The following is an 18926-nucleotide window of genomic DNA, read 5'->3' as shown; positions in this document are numbered from 1 at the left end:
ACAGAACCTTGAGGTATACCATCTGTAATTTTTTTTTTTGGATTAAGATAAATTATTATTTACTGAGGTTTGAATTGTTCTTTCATTAATAAAAGAATGTAGAAATCTTAGCATTCTGCCTTTGATTCTAAGTTTCATAGATTGTAATGAAATGGATCTGTGAGGAGTACTATCAAAAGCAGCTTCAAACAAAATGTAAAATATATATTTCCAAAATATATAATGTAAAATTGAGTCAACATGAATAATTCATTGAATATGATGTTAAGAACAGAAATGCATCTGAGAAATGGTAGAATTAGCATGCTAATAGTTATACACAGTTAATAAAACAATTTTTTTCATCTTAGCACAACATAATTTTTTCTAAGAAGAGTGTATACCAGTCTCAAATTATGTTCTGAAATTAACTCTCAACTCTTTAATTACAGTCACTATGTCTGTAGTAAGATATTATTTCAAATAAAAATTTCTAATAAGAGAAAAACTGACGACAAAACGTGCAGGTGAAAATGACGGGTGCTGGTCGTACTAGGTAGTTTGAAAGTCTTTGTCCTCGTAGTGTTAACATTGTCAGTCAGTTAAAGGTCTACTCTAATATCTGACAATGAAGATCAAAATTTAAAGACAGGTCCAGTAATTGCACATTCAGTATCAAAACAAAAGAGATCATTAGTTACAAATCACCCTATCCATTGAGAGACGATCTCTGAAAATTAAGCGAAGTCAGCTTAGTCCCTTTATCATCCGAACAAATGAAAAAAAGAAAGAGAACTCAGATAAACAAGTTGCAAAATTATGTTATGCTATAAACAGTTTCTTCTATTGCATTCAGCTATAAGACAGAAGAACTGGTTCAAAAATATGTTTTAATGTATCATATCCCAATTCAAATTATTGTTAAAACACAGCATGTATATTGATTCTTCATTATTCATCCTAGGTACTTCATGATTTCAAATGATTTATATAAGCAAAAATGTAATTTAAAAAATCCGATTTAAATCAAATATTTATTTAAAAAAAAATCACGATTTTTTTTACACTCTGGTGTGACTTTTGGTGTTCCAAATAACTACTTTAGTACGATTCTTGGCATCTCTCAGTGCAGTCCCTACCCGGAGATCGGATTGAGGGACTATTTTACTTGTGGAGAATTTACACTGAGGGACTCCATGAATCATAAGGAGTGAAAAATATAGTGGGACTGTGTTGGTGTTAATGCAGCTCATGTGGGTACCTCCTTGTTACTTGTTAGCTTAAACAACAAGTTTAAGTCCCCTCACCACGACAAGGTGAGTACCCACGATATCAGAGCTACACAATTCTGCTACAGGAGAGGATGAAATCCATAACAGCATTTTATTAAATTCCTCTAATAAAATTAGGCAAGAAATTCTCCATTTCTTCAATAATATTTGGAAAATAGGCTTTTAACCTAAAACGTGGAAAAATGCAATTGTAATTCCTATTCTTAAACCAGGTAAAGACAAATTAGACCCTAAATGATATAGACCAATATCTTTAACATCCTGCATTTCTAAATTACTGGAACGCATTGTTCACAGAAGATTAACCTGGAGACTTGAAACTTTCAATCTTTTAAGCCCATATCAATTTGGCTTTAGATCACCATGTGGCACAACTGAAGCTCTGTTATTTTTTGCTCAAGAAATTTATAAAGATTTCACAGAAAAGAAGACCACATTAACTGTAATGATAGACTTAGAAGCCGCTTTTGATAATACTCCACACAGATCCATTTTATTACAATCTATGAAACTTGGTATCAAAGGCAGAATGCTAAGATTTCTACATTCTTTTCTTAATGAACGAACAATTCAAACCTCAGTAAATAATCATTTATCTTTATCCAAAAAAATTACAGGTGGTATACCTCAAGGTTCTGTTTTAACCCAAATTTATTTAATATAATGAATGTTACATGACTTACCTGATGTTGTTCCATCTGAGATAAAAATAAGTATTTATGCAGATGATGTTACAGTATGGGCTACGAACAAAGATCCAAACGAATCATTAAGAGTTATACAAACAGATGTAAATAATACCAGTAATTGGGCATCCAAATGGAATCTATCTCACAATCAAAAACTGAATATACTGTCTTCACAAGAAAATATAGCTTAAAAAACTATAAACCTCACATTTATTTGAATAATCACGAAATTCAGTACAATCCAACTCCTAAGATCCTAGAATTAATTTTTTATGAAAAACTTTTATGGAAAACACATTTAACCAATGTTGCTTTGCAGTATCTACCACGATTAAATCTCTTGAAGATCATAGCTAATAAGAAATGGGGATCAGATATCACGACAATGTGTCTGTTTTATAATGCTTATATACGATCAAAATTGATCTATGGATGTGAAATATGGGGAGGAGCATCAGCAACTCATCTACAAAAAATTTCTGTTCTTCAAAACTCAGCCTTAAGAGTATGCCTAGGAGTACCAAAAACCACATCAACTGTTGCCCTAGAAATTGAATGTAATATTCAACCAATCAGACACTATATATTACAAAAGGATCTAAAAATACATTTAAAATTGGAAGCCTCATCCAGATCTCAGATGTTCTTCAAACTGTCAGATGATATCCTGTGTAATTTCTATAAAATAAAAAAAGAAGAAATACCAATCTATATCACAGACACACTCATTGCTAAAACTCCAGTTGTGAACGAAATTCCTCCATGGAAATGGGTGATTCCAGAACATAGCATACAAATTCCAGGAAATCATTCCAAAAATGATCCTCCATACATTCTTAAGTTAGATGCCATGGAACTACTCTGCAGCACATATAAGGATCACCTTCAAATTTATACAGATGGATCTCTAAATCCTAATAATGGGACACCAGGAGCAGAGTATTACATTAGAAAATATCAAGAAAGTTATTTCATACCATGTTCATCCTCCTCCAGTCTTGACACTGAATTACTAGCTATTGATGCTGCTCTTCAGTGTGTTTACTCAAATTTCTGAAAAATCTATTTGCACACTTACCAACTCCAAGGGGGCTATATTTAATATAATTAAATATGTACCAAACCTATATGCACATAGAATTATTCTAATTCAGAAACAACTACTAAAAGAACTCCAAAAGGAAATAACATTTCAATGGATACCTAGTCATTGTGGTATACCTGGAAATGAGGAAGTCGATAATATTGCAAAACAGGCAACATATTTGCAACCAAGACCTCTTCAAGCGATATCTCTATCCAGTGCTTTTGCTTCAGTAAAGTCTCTTTTTACAAACCTATGGATCAACAATTGGCTCTCCTATGACAAAGTAAAAATTTTACAGTCTTTACAAAAGAAACCAAATGACCTGGAAATGTACAAAAACTTGCCCATACATGTTCAAACATTTTTAACAAGAGCCAGAACAGGTCACATTGTCACACAATTGTACCTACACCGATTTCACATTTCTGATAATCCTACTTGTCTGTGGTGTAATAATTATGATGAAGATCTGGAACACATTCTTATATACTGTCCGTCCATAAACCACAAACAAAGTAAATTAAAATCATCAGTACCAGTTGCGGAAGACACAGTCCTGCAGATATATATTGACTACACCCCAACTGGTTACTAGCAACAGGCATCTATAATGTTCACTGATCAAAATACCCCTCATTTCTCGTGAAAAACAACAACTAAATAAACTACAGTGGACTATAGTGGACTTTATGTTGTCAGCAAACAGCTGGATACATTAAGAAGATTGATTACACTCTGGTGCATTCTGAGTTATGCAACAGGCTTGGTTGTAGACAAAACATCAAAACTTGTGTTCCTAGACAAACATTTGAATAAGCAGACACCATTAAAGGGATTCTGTGTTCACCTTCTCCAACAATTTATATTTTAAATATTTTTTGAAATGCCAAAAATATGAAAATATTATTTATTGTCAGTTATGAATCCCTCTATCTTACTGTGTTATTGTTGAATTGTTTTCATCGACAGCTTTACTAAAATACGAAAATATGTCAAGGTGGAGAAAAAATATTCCCTCCTTGTTGAAGTAATTGTTAGAAAATATACAATGACATTTCAATGTTTCTCTTTTATTGTAGTACATACCATTTGCTAATTACAAATGTTAAAAAGAGATCGTTCAAAATTAAACTTTTTTTTTTTTTTGTAAAATTGTGGTATGTTCAATATGTAAGGACGGATGTGAAGAAAGTGACGCACTCAAAATTAAACATTTTTTTTTTTTTTTAGTGGTAACAAAATCTCCTACCCCTCTGGTCGTACTACAATGTTATTAAAAATACATTGGTGTTACTAGAGTTAAACACAATCCAAGATGAAGAAATTATTTGAAAATAAATTGCTGAGTTTTCATCTATTTGTGATTGTGGTGTGTTGTCTTGTAACATTATGTTCTAGTATTTTTATTGTTTCATGTATGGGTATGCTAGTGAGTGTATAGATTTTTGATGTCCAACGATGCTAATGTTTAATTGTGGGGTATGTGCTTGTCCTTGATGTGGTTAACTAGGTCTCTGTTGTTCTTGACTGCAGTGTCATTGGCGAATTGTAAGTTGTTTCTGATGATGTTTTCCTTGTATTTAGCTAGCTTGTATGCTGGTGCAGACTAAGGGTCTAGTTGGTATATTTGGATTGTGTATTTTAGACTGAGCATTCAGGTGTGGAGCTTCTGGTTTCATTTGTTACAAGTATATTTTTTTTAACTTATAACTGGGAAAAGTCTAACTCCCGTCATTGGTGTGATGTTATTAATAATACCTTGTTTACTTCAATAAATCCAATTAAAAAATAAATTAAAAGTATTTAGGTAAAAATATTTTATTGAAATTAAAAAATCTTATTTAAATTTAAAAAAAATCACTGATTTTGATTTTAATTAAAAGAATCATTATTTTTTTCCACTTTGATTGGTGCATGCATTTTGGAAGGCTCAGATCTATTTTACCAAGCCATAGATGGATAATGTTCTCAAACAGGGGTAAAAGTAGGCAGCAGTTGTTTGTAATGTTTTGACTGGTGATTTTTAAATTACAATAACTGCCAGTTGTGTGTAATCTGTGGTTGTCAATGAAATAAAACACGTACGATGTTCATTTGTGTTATATTGTTATAGCAAAATGTGTTGTCAACGTAAAACTGTGCATTTTTTTTTTTTTTTTTGCAGTTTCATGGTTTTTGTTTATTTGTTTGTTTTCCTGTGTCTTTTTTGACAATATAATTGAAACTTAGAACTGAACATTGTAACGTTAATAATGTATGTCCATTACCATTTAGGCCATTACACTATATTTCTTATTTTCATTTACCCTTCTCAAATACATAAAATAGCAAATCAAGTTTTAGCTAACAAATGCTATTTCTTCAAATAATTTATGGTATAAAATGCTGCTTTTAAAAACATTATTATAATTACAAAAAATTAATGCTATAATTTCACACTTCTACCAATATTAAGTATTATGTTATCTATGTATAATAAACAAAAACAAAGTTCTTACTCTGAGGTCAGTGACTTCTTTCTGTTGTTTCAGCAGCTCAAAGAATGAAGTGAAGTAGTCTGAACGATCAATGTGCCTCGGAGCTACACAAAGAGCATCAATGTCAGCGCCTTTGTGGTGAACACCCAATCGATAAGATCCAAATGTGTAAATTTTACCACCCACTTGTTCTGCCACATTTGGTGGCATGTTCCGTTTGATGGATGCTTCACATATCCACTCCTTGACAAGCGAATTTAACTTACTGAGAATTTCCATCCTGAAAGCAATAAACATTTCTGTACATATTAAATGAGGACAGATTTATTTACTATTACTTTTGCTGATTTGAAAAATAAAAACTTCCCTACTTGGATTGTGAATAGCTATGAACTGCTTTCAAATAACTGCTATTTTATTTTTATTTTCATGTGTACTAAACTAAATCAACATGTCAGATTCTCCTAAGAAGTAATCATAGTACAGGAGTGATGGTATGACGTATCAAAGTGGAAAAAGATAGGAATCAGATAAAATAAGCCCAATATTAATGATTTCATTCAAAATAAATTATATTGACTAAGGTCGAAAATTGAACTCACAGCACTTGAACACAAAACATCCCTATAAGCATGCCATCTTGTCTGACAGAATTGCAGTACGGTAATTTATCTTTGGAATTTGGACAAGCAACAAACAATATTGGCTGTTTATGTCGATTTCAAAGTGCTTATGATTCTGTACCTCGACTCAAACTATTGGAAAGTGTCTATTATTGGAATACATAATAAAATGCTAAACTGGTTCTGCAATTTTTTGAATCAAGATTTTGTGCAACAAAATTCAATGAATACCTATCAAAATATAGACAAACTCACAAAGGCCTTCCACAAGGGGCAATATCTAGTCCTACACTTTTTCACATTTGCATCAATGATTTACTATCTGAGTTAAACAAAACAAAAAATGTTAAATGTGAATTGTATGCCGATGATCTCATAATATGGACATCAGCACCACAACATTTCATAATGTGGACATCAGCAAAAATGAACAAAGCCCTACTGAAATTACAAGATTGATGCTTTGAGAATGAGATGGAAATCAACTTGACTAAAACCAAATACCAAGTTTTTACTCTTTGCCACACTAACTCAGAGTCTTACTCACATTTAATAACAAGTCCATAGAAGAAACAGAAGCTTACACTTACTTCGGTGTGACAATGGACTCGAAATATACATGGAAAAAGCATATTGAAAATGTTACAAAGAAAGTGCAAAATAGACTGACAGTGATGAAAAGACTAGCTGGAAGTAAATGGGGTTGTTCAGTATATACACTAAATACAACATATAAGACTTATGTCAAACCAGTTTTAATGTATGGCAGTGAAGTTCTTATATCTACGACACCAACACAACTTAATGAAATAGAAATGGTTCAGAATCAAGCTATGAGGATAATTACAAGTGGTTAAATCTACCCACATCACAGCCATGCAAATAAGTACTAACAATATCACTATTAAAACGAAATTGAGAAACAAAGTCTTATTTTATTTGAGAAATTAAAACGAATTCCAAACAATGTTTTTTGAAGAACTATAAAAATTCTGAATGGAAACTCAAAACACAATCTGGCTTCTTCCAAGATATTTATAAATTACAAAGTAAATACAATATACAAACAACTGATAATATAGAAAAGCTTCTACTCCCAGTACACCCACTCTCACAGCCTGAAATTAAATGTGAAAATAACCTGATATAATACGTCACTACAAAACGTGACCTCGAACAATCAGTATTAAAATCATTAGCTATTGATATCCAAAATTTGAATGGCTTCACATTTATACAGATGGATCTCTGCTTGATAAACACAGTAATGCTGGAGCAGGAATCTACAGTGATATTTTTATCTTTTACATATCTCTTGGAACACTGTCCACTCATTATGATGGTGAATTAGAAGGAATCAATACAGCCCTGAAACAGCTTTTTCATCACATACATAAATTTAACAAAGTGGTTATACTTAGTGATTGTAAATCTGGACTCCAAGCACTAACATCAAGTCCTTCAGAAAACAGACGAGTAAGAGAAATTCTTTCTGCTCTTAAAATACTACAAGGGCTACGTAATGAGGTAGTTTTTCAATGGATATCCTCACACTGTGGAATAGCAGGTAATGAGAAGGCTGACTTCCTGGCCAAAAAGGAACAAACATCAGACAAACTCAAAATGATACAATCTCTCTTCATGCCCAAAAGTCAGGATCAAACACATAGTCCAATTCTTTTGTAAACAGGAATTCCTGAAGAAAAGCGAAGGCAAACCTTGGAATATTCTGCTAGACAGTAATAACATCCCAGATTTACCACAAAAAAAAAAAGGCTGTTGCTATATTTCACTTAACAACTGGACATGATTGTCTCGCCTCTCATCTACATTGAATTAATATCCACAAGGATCCATCTGTAGAAATCAGAATTCCATCATGGATGACGAACATATGCTACAATGCCCAGCAATAAAGAAAATATATGCTGATTTACCACTGCAGCTCACTAGATACTATTGGGACGCCCACAGGAGAATGGAAGAAATCCAAGATCCTTAGCATTAAGGCTCATTCACAATGAAAATTAAACATAACATAAGCGTTAACTTAAGAATGTAAACGTATCAAGAAGTCATACCATCATTTACAATGGGAATATATTTTTTTTAAAGCCGCCCTAAATAAGGGTTCGAATAGATCGGCCTACTAATCAATTCATAAAGAATAATCATTAAAACCAATTGTGACATAACAGCAAACATACTTGGTAATCATGGAAATATAACAATGATGCCATTTCCTCATACTCTGTCGTATACTTCAGTGCTCCATGATGGTGTTCTGTTTGCAAATCACGTAAGTATAAGCATGACAGTTTGGAGTTTGCAAACTTTTATGTTAATGTCTTACAGTAATGTTAATGTCAGTGTTTATGTGAATCATTGTGAATGATCCCATTTGGTAGCCTGGCCGCAAACTTCTGTGTTTATGTTACGGTTAGTAGGCCGATCTATCGAACCCTTATTTAGGGTGGCTTTTGTTTCTACAAATTATCTATCTTCATTGTGAATGAGCCTTTAGTCAACAACAATAACAACATATTTGAAATAATACTCAAAGCCTGATCAACAGACAACTTTTTCCAATATATTAACCTTACTTTCTTTAAAAGAATAATTCTGCATCATGTATCAAGCTGATGTAAACATTTTGTCCTATCTTGCCTATTATTAATTGGACAATTCTCTGTGTAATGCACAGGACATTAATAGGTATTTAAGCTACTACAATTTCACAAGTATTTAAGATAGTTGCTTCCTGTTGCCTTTAATGCTTTACTGTTCAATTTTTTTAGTTAACATGTATTAGAAGAAAAGATCCAGCTGTAAATTATATATACAAAATGAAACAGAAAGTCCATGTGATGCACAGAACTGAGAGAAATTGCTTTTCATTGCATTGCTTCCTTTGATCCAGTCTTTCTGTGAATTGAGAAGGGCCCTAGAATTTCTTCTCATGATATGATTTGTACAATAAATGTACTTAATATTTCAGTGAACATCATAAACATCAGTGTTCAGCTCTGAAAATACCCACCAGACAAATTTTTTTTTTCAAGTTGTCACCCTATCTTAAAAAGTTGTTCCTGTCATTTTTGTCTTGCCTAGTTAACTGTATTTATTGATTTCTAATGCAAGTTTCTGTAATCAGTGTAAATAGGTAAGTAAGAATTTTAAACTGATTTTATTTGAAGTATAATTTGTCACAAAAACGGACAAGTACAATTTGTAAATTACATTTAATACTTCTTGCAAACTGTGAGGAAAAAGTAAACAAAAGAGTGACAAAGAAAAACCTGAAGAATACAAAGACATGCTGATAAAGTAAAAGAGAAAAATAAACTTAAGATGAGAGAGAAACGTAAAAAAGAAAGCAGATCCAATTAAATAAGACATATGGAGAAGAAAAAAAAAAAGGGGGTTAAGGAAGGCTGCATACAGGAAGAAATTAAGATACAAAATAAGAACAAATATGATCAAGGATCTTCAACTTCATTCACATCCCAGGCATTTGGCAAAGCTTTAAAAAAAGCATGTTCTTCCGAAATCTCCTACAAAAAAGAAAGCTGTTGCTAAATTAGTAAAAGAAGTAGTATGCAATATGATGAAGAATGGGAAATTGACCCTCAACTCAAGACCTGATATGCAAGAAAAGATTATCCAATTTTATTTTAACCTTGACATTGTATATCCCTCGGAATGAAAGCAGAGATATTTGTTCGGAAAGAAAGAAAGAAAGAAAGAAAGAAAGAAAGAAAGAAAGAAAGAAAGAAAGAAAGAAAGAAAGAAAGAAAAGAAAGAAAGAAAGAAAGAAAGAAAGAATTATTAGACAGTTTCTTTGAAAGAAGCTTATCAGTTGTTTTGTGACAAATTTTGTGAAATGAAAGTAGGTTTTTCCACATTCTGCAACCTTCGACCAAGCAAGCTGCATGGCACGCCAGCTGATCAATATAAATGTATAACATGTGAAAACTATTTCTTAAAATTAGATGCTCTAAAAATAAACTATAAATCCAGTACCTTTTGGAAAAATAATCTTTGCAACAATACAATAAACTCATACTGCTGGAATGGGCGCTGTGATTAGTTCTGCATTGGATCTAAAGTGACTACAGTTCTTGAACTTGCAAAACCCATAACACGAAAAGAGTGAGAAATACAGAACAAAATAGACTCAAGTGTTGTTTGAGAGAAGGGTGCGCTGGAGAGTTGTTGAAAAAAATAAATGGAAGTTCTAAACTTATGGTGAAGCATATAGACACCAAATGAATATGGATCCATTCAACATTGACAAAGAGTAGCAACGTACAACACAGATTGATTTTGTGATGAATTACAGCTGTATCAAAACGAAGTGCAAAGTATACTATGGAGTAGAGGAAGTGTGACATTATTCACAGCTGTTTCTACATTTAACAGCAAATATATGTTCTGATACAAAACACAAAGAAAAAATACTTTATTGGCTTTTCTTTCTGCATTACATGAAGTTGCTAACCAAAACCAGAATCACTTCCAGGTGTTAAGGAAGTAATATGGTTTGATGGACCATTTTCTGAGTTCAAGAACAGATTCATAGCTAAATTCTTAACAGAGATTGTTAAAAAAGTCAATAAGACATTCATGTGGAAGAACTTTGCTACATTGCATGGAAAGGGTATAGTTGATGGAATTAGTGGACAGGCTACATCTCTTGTTCGTACTCAAGTTATGAGTAAATCGAAATCAGCACCAATTGTAAAATACTGAAGATTTTGCCGTAGTTAAGATATTGATGTCTAAGACCAAAGTTGTGGTAATAAATAAAGAATATTTCTCAAGAAAGTTGGCTTAAATGCGATAGGCTCATGTCAGTAGATTTACTGGCATGTAAAAGAATTTCTGCGGGACAAAATTCCGGCACACCGGTGATGCTGATATAACCTCTGCAGTTGCGAGCGTCAAATAAACCATAATTTTTTTTTATCTCCAGAAAGAGAAGTTGGGAAGAAGTATCACCAACACCTGGATTGAAATCTATTCAAGTAATTAAGGCCAACCCAGGTAAAGATCTATTTACTCAAGAGAACAGTATATCTCCTGAAGTACAAGTCTGCCAGAGGGAAAATAGTAGAAGCTACAAGAATATGATTCTTAACAGTTTAATTTGATTACTATATTCATCTGTATAGATATGTATAACATATGATAAACTAAAATTATGTATTGGCATTCAAAGTTCCAAACATCAATTGTTAAAAATAAAGTTATAATTACGTAAGAAAAAGAAATTATACTGAAATGTGATTCATGGCATTTTGCCATATCTTATATTCATCATTTTAAGGGAACATTAAAGCATGTATCACTTGGTACCTAAGCATTTTTTTTAATTATTTTTCTTTAATAAAGTGAGGATTATTGTGATATAATCTTGTCTACAATAAAGCATGATATATTTATACTGTAATTATGTTGAATTTTACAACAGGATTTTTTAAAAATAAAAACTAAATAAGAAATAAGCCTTTGCATGTAATAAAATCAGGAATGGTAATTATTGATTGTTGTTCATTAATTCTCTTTGGTGCCATCTTCTTCACCATTCTCCAATCTTTCCTATTTTCTTCCCTCCTCATATATCTTAATGTCGTCTATCATCTGATATCTTCTACCGCTCATCATTCTTTCTAGTGCATCCTTCAGTAGGCAGTTTCTTTTCAGCCAGAGACTTAACCAATTCCTTTTTCTCTTCCTTCAGCATCATTCTTCCTTCATTCACTCTTTCGAACACAGCTTTAGTTCTTATTCTGTCTGTCCATTTCACATGCTCCATTCTTCTCCATATCCACATTTCAAATGCTTCTAGTCGCTTCTCTTCACTTCGTCATAATGTTCATGTTTCTGCCTCATATAATGCCACACTCCACACAAAGCACTTCACTAGTCTCGTCCTTAATTTTTTTTTCCAGAAGTCCGCAAAAGATGCTCCTTTTTCTATTAAAAACTTCCTTTGTCATTGCTATCTTCTTTCTGACTTCCTGGCTGCAGCTCATGTTATTGCTTATAGTAAACCCTAAGTATTTGAAGCTATACACTTCCTCTTACTTACTTACAAATGGCTTTTAAGGAACCCGAAGGTTCATTGCCGCCCTCACATAAGCCCGCCAGCGGTCCCTATCCTGTGCAAGATTAATCCAGTCTCTATCATCATACCCCACCTCCCTCAAATCCATTTTAATATTATCCTCCCATCTACGTCTCGGCCTCCCTAAAGATCTTTTTCCCTCCGGTCTCCCAACTAACACTCTATATGCATTTCTGGATTCGCCCATACGTGCTACATGCCCTGCCCATCTCAAACGTCTGGATTTAATGTTCCTAATTATGTCAGGTGAAGAATACAATGCGTGCAGTTCTGTGTTGTGTAACTTTCTCCATTCTCCTGTAACTTCATCCCGCTTAGCCCCAAATATTTTCCTAAGCACCTTATTCTCAAACACCCTGAACCTATGTTCCTCTCTCAGAGTGAGAGTCCAAGTTTCACAACCATACAGAACAACCGGTAATATAACTGTTTTATAAATTCTAACTTTCAGATTTTTGGACAGCAGACTGGATGATAAGAGCTTCTGAACCGAATAATAGCACGCATTTCCCATATTTATTCTGCGTTTAATTTCCTCCCGAGTGTCATTTATATTTGTTACTGTTGCTCCAAGATATTTGAATTTTTCCACCTCTTCGAAGGATAAATCTCCAATTTTTATATTTCCATTTCGTACAATATACACTTCCTCTACTGCCTCATTTAGTATTAGCAAGTTCATCGTTTTTATTTTTCTTCTGACAACCATGGTCTTCATCTTCTTTACATTTTATCTTCATCCCATACTGCTCACAGCTGTCATTTAGCTCCAGCAGCATATCCCTTAGTATCATCTCCTCTTCTGCTAACACCACCATATCAGCAGCAAATCTTACACACTTTCTTCTTCTTTCTCCTACTATCACTCCTCCTATGTTCTAAAAACAGTTCATCACTAAATGAGGCATGCAGTTCCAAAACCCTCTAAATCGATTCGAGCAAATTTTTCAGGAAACGAAAAAAACTTTTACTGCTTTTAAGTGTTCGCGTAGGCTTCCGCAGCTGGTGTACATGGTGTGTGGATAAGCTTCAGGGCTTCTACCGCGTTGTCTTGGTGTTATTGGCTGACGTTTCGACCGCTGTGTTGTGGCCATTTTACTGCTTTTGTTTTTATTTTGAAATGACTGATTTTTTTCTGATGAACTTAACTTGAAAGTAGAAAACATCAATATAATTTTTCATATAAATATCATAAACCATATTGCCAAAAATTAATGTTCTTTTTTGTATTTAGTGGGTTTTGGAACTCAATCTTTATTTAGAAGCTATTGGAAAGGAACAAAATGTATTTAGCGGATATTGGAAAGGAACTTTAAATATGTCAAGTTTTAGACACGAGATGAAGCCTATGAAAATAAAGATTTCAACTCATTCAATCATAAGTGTTCTGCCCATGCGCAGATCTTTCACTGCAAACCCAGCATTCGCCAATCTTTCCTATTTTCTGCCTTCCTCTTGCTCTCTGCATATCATCGGTATATCTTAATGTCGTCTATCATCTGTTATCTTCTTCTGCACCAAACTTTTCTCCTGTTCACCATTCCTTCCATGGCATTCTTAAGTAGACAGTTTCTTCTCAGCCAGTGACCCAACAAATTCCTTTTTTCCTTTCTGATCAGTTTCAGCATCATTCTTTCTTCACCCACAACAAATTCCTTTTTTCTCTTTCTGATCAGTTTCAGCATCATTCTTTCTTCACCCATTCTTTCCAACACATCTTCGTTTCTTATTCTGTCTGTCCACTTCACACGCTCCATTCTTCTCCATATCCACATTTCAAATGCTTCTATTTGTTTCTCTTCATTTCGTCGTAATGTCCATGTTTCTGCCCCCATATATTTTTTTAATTTTTTATAGAAATTTACTCTACTTTATTTTTTTTCCCCTTTATCCATTTGTTCCTCCCCCCCCCCTTTTTCGTTTCTCTTTCTCTGTTTTCTGTTTTCCGCTTCACAACACCCATGCCCAAGGCGGGACTCGAACCCACAACCTTTCAGACCAAGCGATAGAGACATGCCTTGCCCTTATCGCTTGAGCCATCCAGGCCGGCAAATATACAATGGCACACTCCACACAAAGCACTTCACTAGTCTCTTCTTTAGTAGATTTCAACTAACATATTTATTTATAGAAGCGTTACAAGGATATTATTATTATTATACTATTCACGTAAATAAGAATGCAGATTGAAGATAAAGAATTACTCAAGAAACAATCTATTATAATCATGCTATAAATCTGGATATGGTGGGCTACGTGCTCAAATACATACGAAAGTAATCATTACTTAACTCTTAATAGAACACTGTTGAGCTGAATTCCAAGAGAAAAATATCTTCAAATGTATGCAACAATCACACATATCACAATGGAATCCCAGCAATAAAGAACACAGAATTCAGTCCAGGATTTACTTTGAACAATCTCCTTATAAATACACATTTGCTCCTACAGCTTCAGGTCGTCACTTTAATCGACCAAAAATATCTCCAGATGTATGCATTAATCAAAAATATCATATAGAATTCCAGGAATAAAAAAAATAGAACTCAGTCCAGAGTTTACTTTAAACAATCATTTTATAAATTGACATTTACTCCTACAGCTTCAGGTGACAAAATGTTTCCTTCGTCTTCTTCTGCTTCCTCTGCTTGCTCTCCATTTTCATTGATGAGATGGGCATAAAATTCCAGATCGTTGTTTGTTTTCCACAAAGGACCGAAATATTTTGAAAAAAGTTTATCAATATCTTGAATTTTCTCCTTTTTTACTGTCACCCCAAACTGTTTTCTTTGCAACTGCAAGTCATGGATTGCTTCTCCTCATTTCAAAAGACTTCGGTAAACTCCAAAATCGTTACGATAGTGGCATTCTCCTCTCACTAATACACCTGACTTCCTTTTTTGAAGAAAATTCTCTTAGAAGGGGCTAAGTTGAAAATGCTTTCAGTACCCGTGTCACTCCTTTCCTTCCAGCTGTTGACAGGAACATCATATCCTAGCTTCTTAACAGTTCCTTCTTCTACGTAAATTCTGATGTATTCAGAAGAATCAGTGATCGTATTTATTTTCCTTATTCTTTTTCTAATCTACCAAAGACCCTACCTGGCGGGAAAACATGATAAGGCATACCAAATGCCAGATCTCACAATCAGTAGGCCTACACTACTAGAATATGCAAAAAATAAATCCTGGTTTTAGAGAATATTGGAAAAGTCGCTTGGTATTTAGAGGATATTGGAAAAGTAGAGATTGCATTTAGAGGATATTGGAAAAGTAACTATTTTTCAAACGAATTTTTTCACTATATGTAGAGCTCTTTTGAACATTATTGATATATAGGTCAATAGAGTACATTAATCCTTACTATAAAGAGATAAAAAATGATCCTGGTGAAAAAGTGGATTTAGAGGGTTTTGGAACTGTGTGCCTCAAATCCTCCAAGTAGATGTTGAACAGAGTAGGTGATAAAGGGCATCCTTGTCGTACTCCTCTCCCTATTTCACTTCTTTCTGACATTTCTTCTCCTATCCTGACTTTGACTCGTTTCATATGAAGGTTACTGAACAGCCTCCTCTCTTTCCAATTCACACCTATTTTCTTCAGGATCCCCATCAGTTTGTTCCAATCCACTCTGTCAAACGCCTTTCTAGGTCCACAAATACTATATACTAGTGCTGTTGATCGATCAAAATATTTAATCGATTAACTATTTGAATTTAATCGAGTTTTGATCAAGTTGAAAAAAATGTTTAATATACTGTAATACATAATTATTGTTAAATTTCACTTGTGTTCGGTGATAAGCATAAGTATTAAATGTTGTATATCTGTATATATTGTATCTTTATATTACAAAACAACTATTTTAATTATTTACTAACATATTTATTATGAGGCTTATAATTTATTGTGTCAATTTCTCCGGGAATTTTTGAGACAAACATAAATAACAAAAAGTATGAAGACTCACCTAGTTAATACTGCTTTATCCATAATTTTAAACATGTGAGTGCATTCACATGCTCCGAATTAAGTGCTGCTCTACATTTAGTAACAATGTTTCCTGTATCACTAAACAAGAAAAGACTTTTTTTCTGTCAAGCACTTCTCCACAATCGTTCAATTTAAATCCAAATGTTTCACCGAGTTAACTCTCAAATTCTCATATGACATAATGGAATTTACACTTTTTACAAACCACAGAAAACTGATTTTTTTTCTTTATCAAACTAAACACACAACCTTCAGTACAGAAACTGCAACTGCAAAAGTACAGCGGTTGAAACAGAAGACTGGCCCCTATCGTAATTGAATTACCAGTTTTTAGAAAGAGAAGAAGGTAATTATGCTCTCACTTGTACACAGTGTAGACATGGCTATTTTATAAGGGATGAGGGGGACGAATCCCAGAAAAGTATGTATTTCATATGTTAGGCAGATGAGCTGACAACAAGGTGGAAGTTTTCTTGAAAAACCATAAAACTTAATAAGGGTTTCGCATTGTGTTTCAACTTTCAATAGAGGTAGACTAGGTCACGGTCCTCATATCTCCATCTCTTTCTGAAGTGTTTGTGCACAGATTTTCCCTATGCTACCTGGTTTAGTTAGAAAATAACAATACTATTGTGCTTTTAAGTAAGCAATTTCCGAGAGAGAAATAGTGTCAGAATTTTTAATATGAGTTTGTATTAACAAAATAATAATTAATATCAACTACAACTGATTAATTTTAATCCACTTGATTATTCAATTAAATATTTTTGATCGATTAATCTTACAACAGAAATTGGTCGATTAATTGATTAAATCCCACAACACTACTATATACAAATTTCTTTATTCTCCTCGAGGTATCTTTTGCCGAATGTTCGTTGTAATCCAATTGCATCTCTCATACCTTTTCCCTTTCTGAAGCCAAACTACTCTTCTTCCAGCTGTCATCTTAAAATATAAACGTTGATTCAGTATTCAGAGGAGAATCTTCGCTGAGTGCGATATCAAACTGATAGTCCTGAACTCATTACATTTCTTGACATTATTTTTCTTCGATATTGGCAGCAACACTGTATCCATAAAATCTTCAGGCCATTCGCCTTTCTCATATATTTTGTTGCATTATGACAGAATTTCTTTCTTGTCTTCAAGTATTTCATTAATTCACTGAGAATTCCATTGACTCCTGCTGCTTTCCCATTCTTCTTTTCCCTAAGTACTACTTCAACTTCTTCTCTCAAAATAGAAAATCCTTTCTTGGCTTCTGATACAGCTGCTTAGTCTTCTACAGCCAACTCATCTGGATGATGCCCTGTCTCATATAACTCTTCTAGGCCCTACATATTTCATTCATGTGTCAGTATTCCTGGCTAATAACAATGATGATAATAAGGGTAACAACGATATCAAAAAATAATAATAATAATTGTACCTCTGAATGAGGTTCTGGCTATTATCAGGCAGTACATCTCACTTGACGATATGTGCCAGAGGAAGAACAACTGTTTGTATGCATCTGAAGTCTAATTAGTGGACTATGTAGCTAATCAGCGATGTATGCATTGAAGGGAGAAAGGAACTGGCCACTCTACCCCATTATCTCCTAGCCTAGTTACCTCATGAGTGATGCCTTATTGGTGTAACTTATGAGGTTGAAACCTGTCTTTGGATAGTTGACTAAACAAACAATAATAATAATAATAATAATAATAATAATAATAATAATAATAATAATATGCCACTATTTACCGATGATTAAGCTCTTCATCTGTTTCAAATACATTATAGGGTTTGAGAACTTCCTGCAGCTCAGTTGTTCTCTGGGTGTCAAGGTGCTTGGGCCCAGCTAAGCTAATGGCTGAAGTCATTCCCAGGGTCCGCAGATTTGATGCTTGCTGCTGCTGTTGTTGCTGCTGCTGTTGCTGCTGCCTTTCCTGGGTCTGGGTCCACATTCTATACAAAAATTATAAAATTTAACTTAACAAATTTCTAAGAAGAAATTATACAAAAATTAGATTAAAACAAGTTACAAATTAACCCTACTGAAGTTGGAATATTTTCAGATATTGCTAGCTAATTTCTTCCATGGACTATGCTAAGTTATGTAATCCACGCCTTTACTGTATGTCTAAACTGTATGCATTATACTACTGCAAGAAAGCAAATGATTCATACTCAGAAATTTGGCAGCTAACAATATCTTTAAGCAAATAAAACGTTTTTAATCTTTACATCAATTCCAGTCACATTGAAATATTAAAGATAATCTGTATGAATAGATTAACAGAGAAAAGACTCATTTCTAAATTGTTTAATGTTTTAGGAGGTGGATGATATGATTTTGCCATTGTGCATCCAAATAGTATTTTGTCCCTTTCGGTGTTGTTGGATCCTTGGTGGTCCTGATCCATGATTATATTGTGTTGTTGAATAGTATACAATGGGAAGATGTAAATATAGACAGTTTATGTAGGTGGGCTGCCAAACAATGATGTTCTGTATGCAACCGAAAAAGAGCCACAGCTTCACTGTGTGGGAACTGAGAAATTATGACACTGTTGTTGCCCTTTTTTTTTTTTTCTAGGACATCATTTGTTTTTGTAGTTGTCAATAGTTTTAATGACTAATGAATTTCACATAGTTTTAAAGAGCTG

General features: G+C 33.5%; 1 protein-coding gene across 5 annotated transcripts in view; it reads right to left on the bottom strand.

The window, feature by feature from the left end:
- hrg (poly(A) polymerase hiiragi) overlaps window positions 1-18926 on the bottom strand; it is a 136393-nt gene that overhangs the window by 80740 nt on the left and 36727 nt on the right. For all 5 annotated transcript variants that reach the window (XR_011331384.1, XM_069821433.1, XM_069821431.1 and 2 more), the window contains exons 3-4: window positions 18022-18225; window positions 5546-5804 (exon numbers count right to left, since the gene is read on the bottom strand). Coding sequence is in view for 4 of the 5 variants with exons in the window: in XM_069821433.1 (XP_069677534.1) it covers window positions 5546-5804; window positions 18022-18224 (462 nt within the window). In the remaining variant the exon portion in view is untranslated. The remainder of the gene's footprint in view (window positions 1-5545; window positions 5805-18021; window positions 18226-18926) is intronic.

The sequence above is a fragment of the Periplaneta americana genome, chromosome 3, assembly GCF_040183065.1.
Source record: "Periplaneta americana isolate PAMFEO1 chromosome 3, P.americana_PAMFEO1_priV1, whole genome shotgun sequence".
Taxonomy (NCBI): domain Eukaryota; kingdom Metazoa; phylum Arthropoda; class Insecta; order Blattodea; family Blattidae; genus Periplaneta; species Periplaneta americana.
The sequence above is the reverse complement of the archived record's forward strand: the minus strand, read 5'-3'. Positions and strand labels throughout refer to the sequence as shown.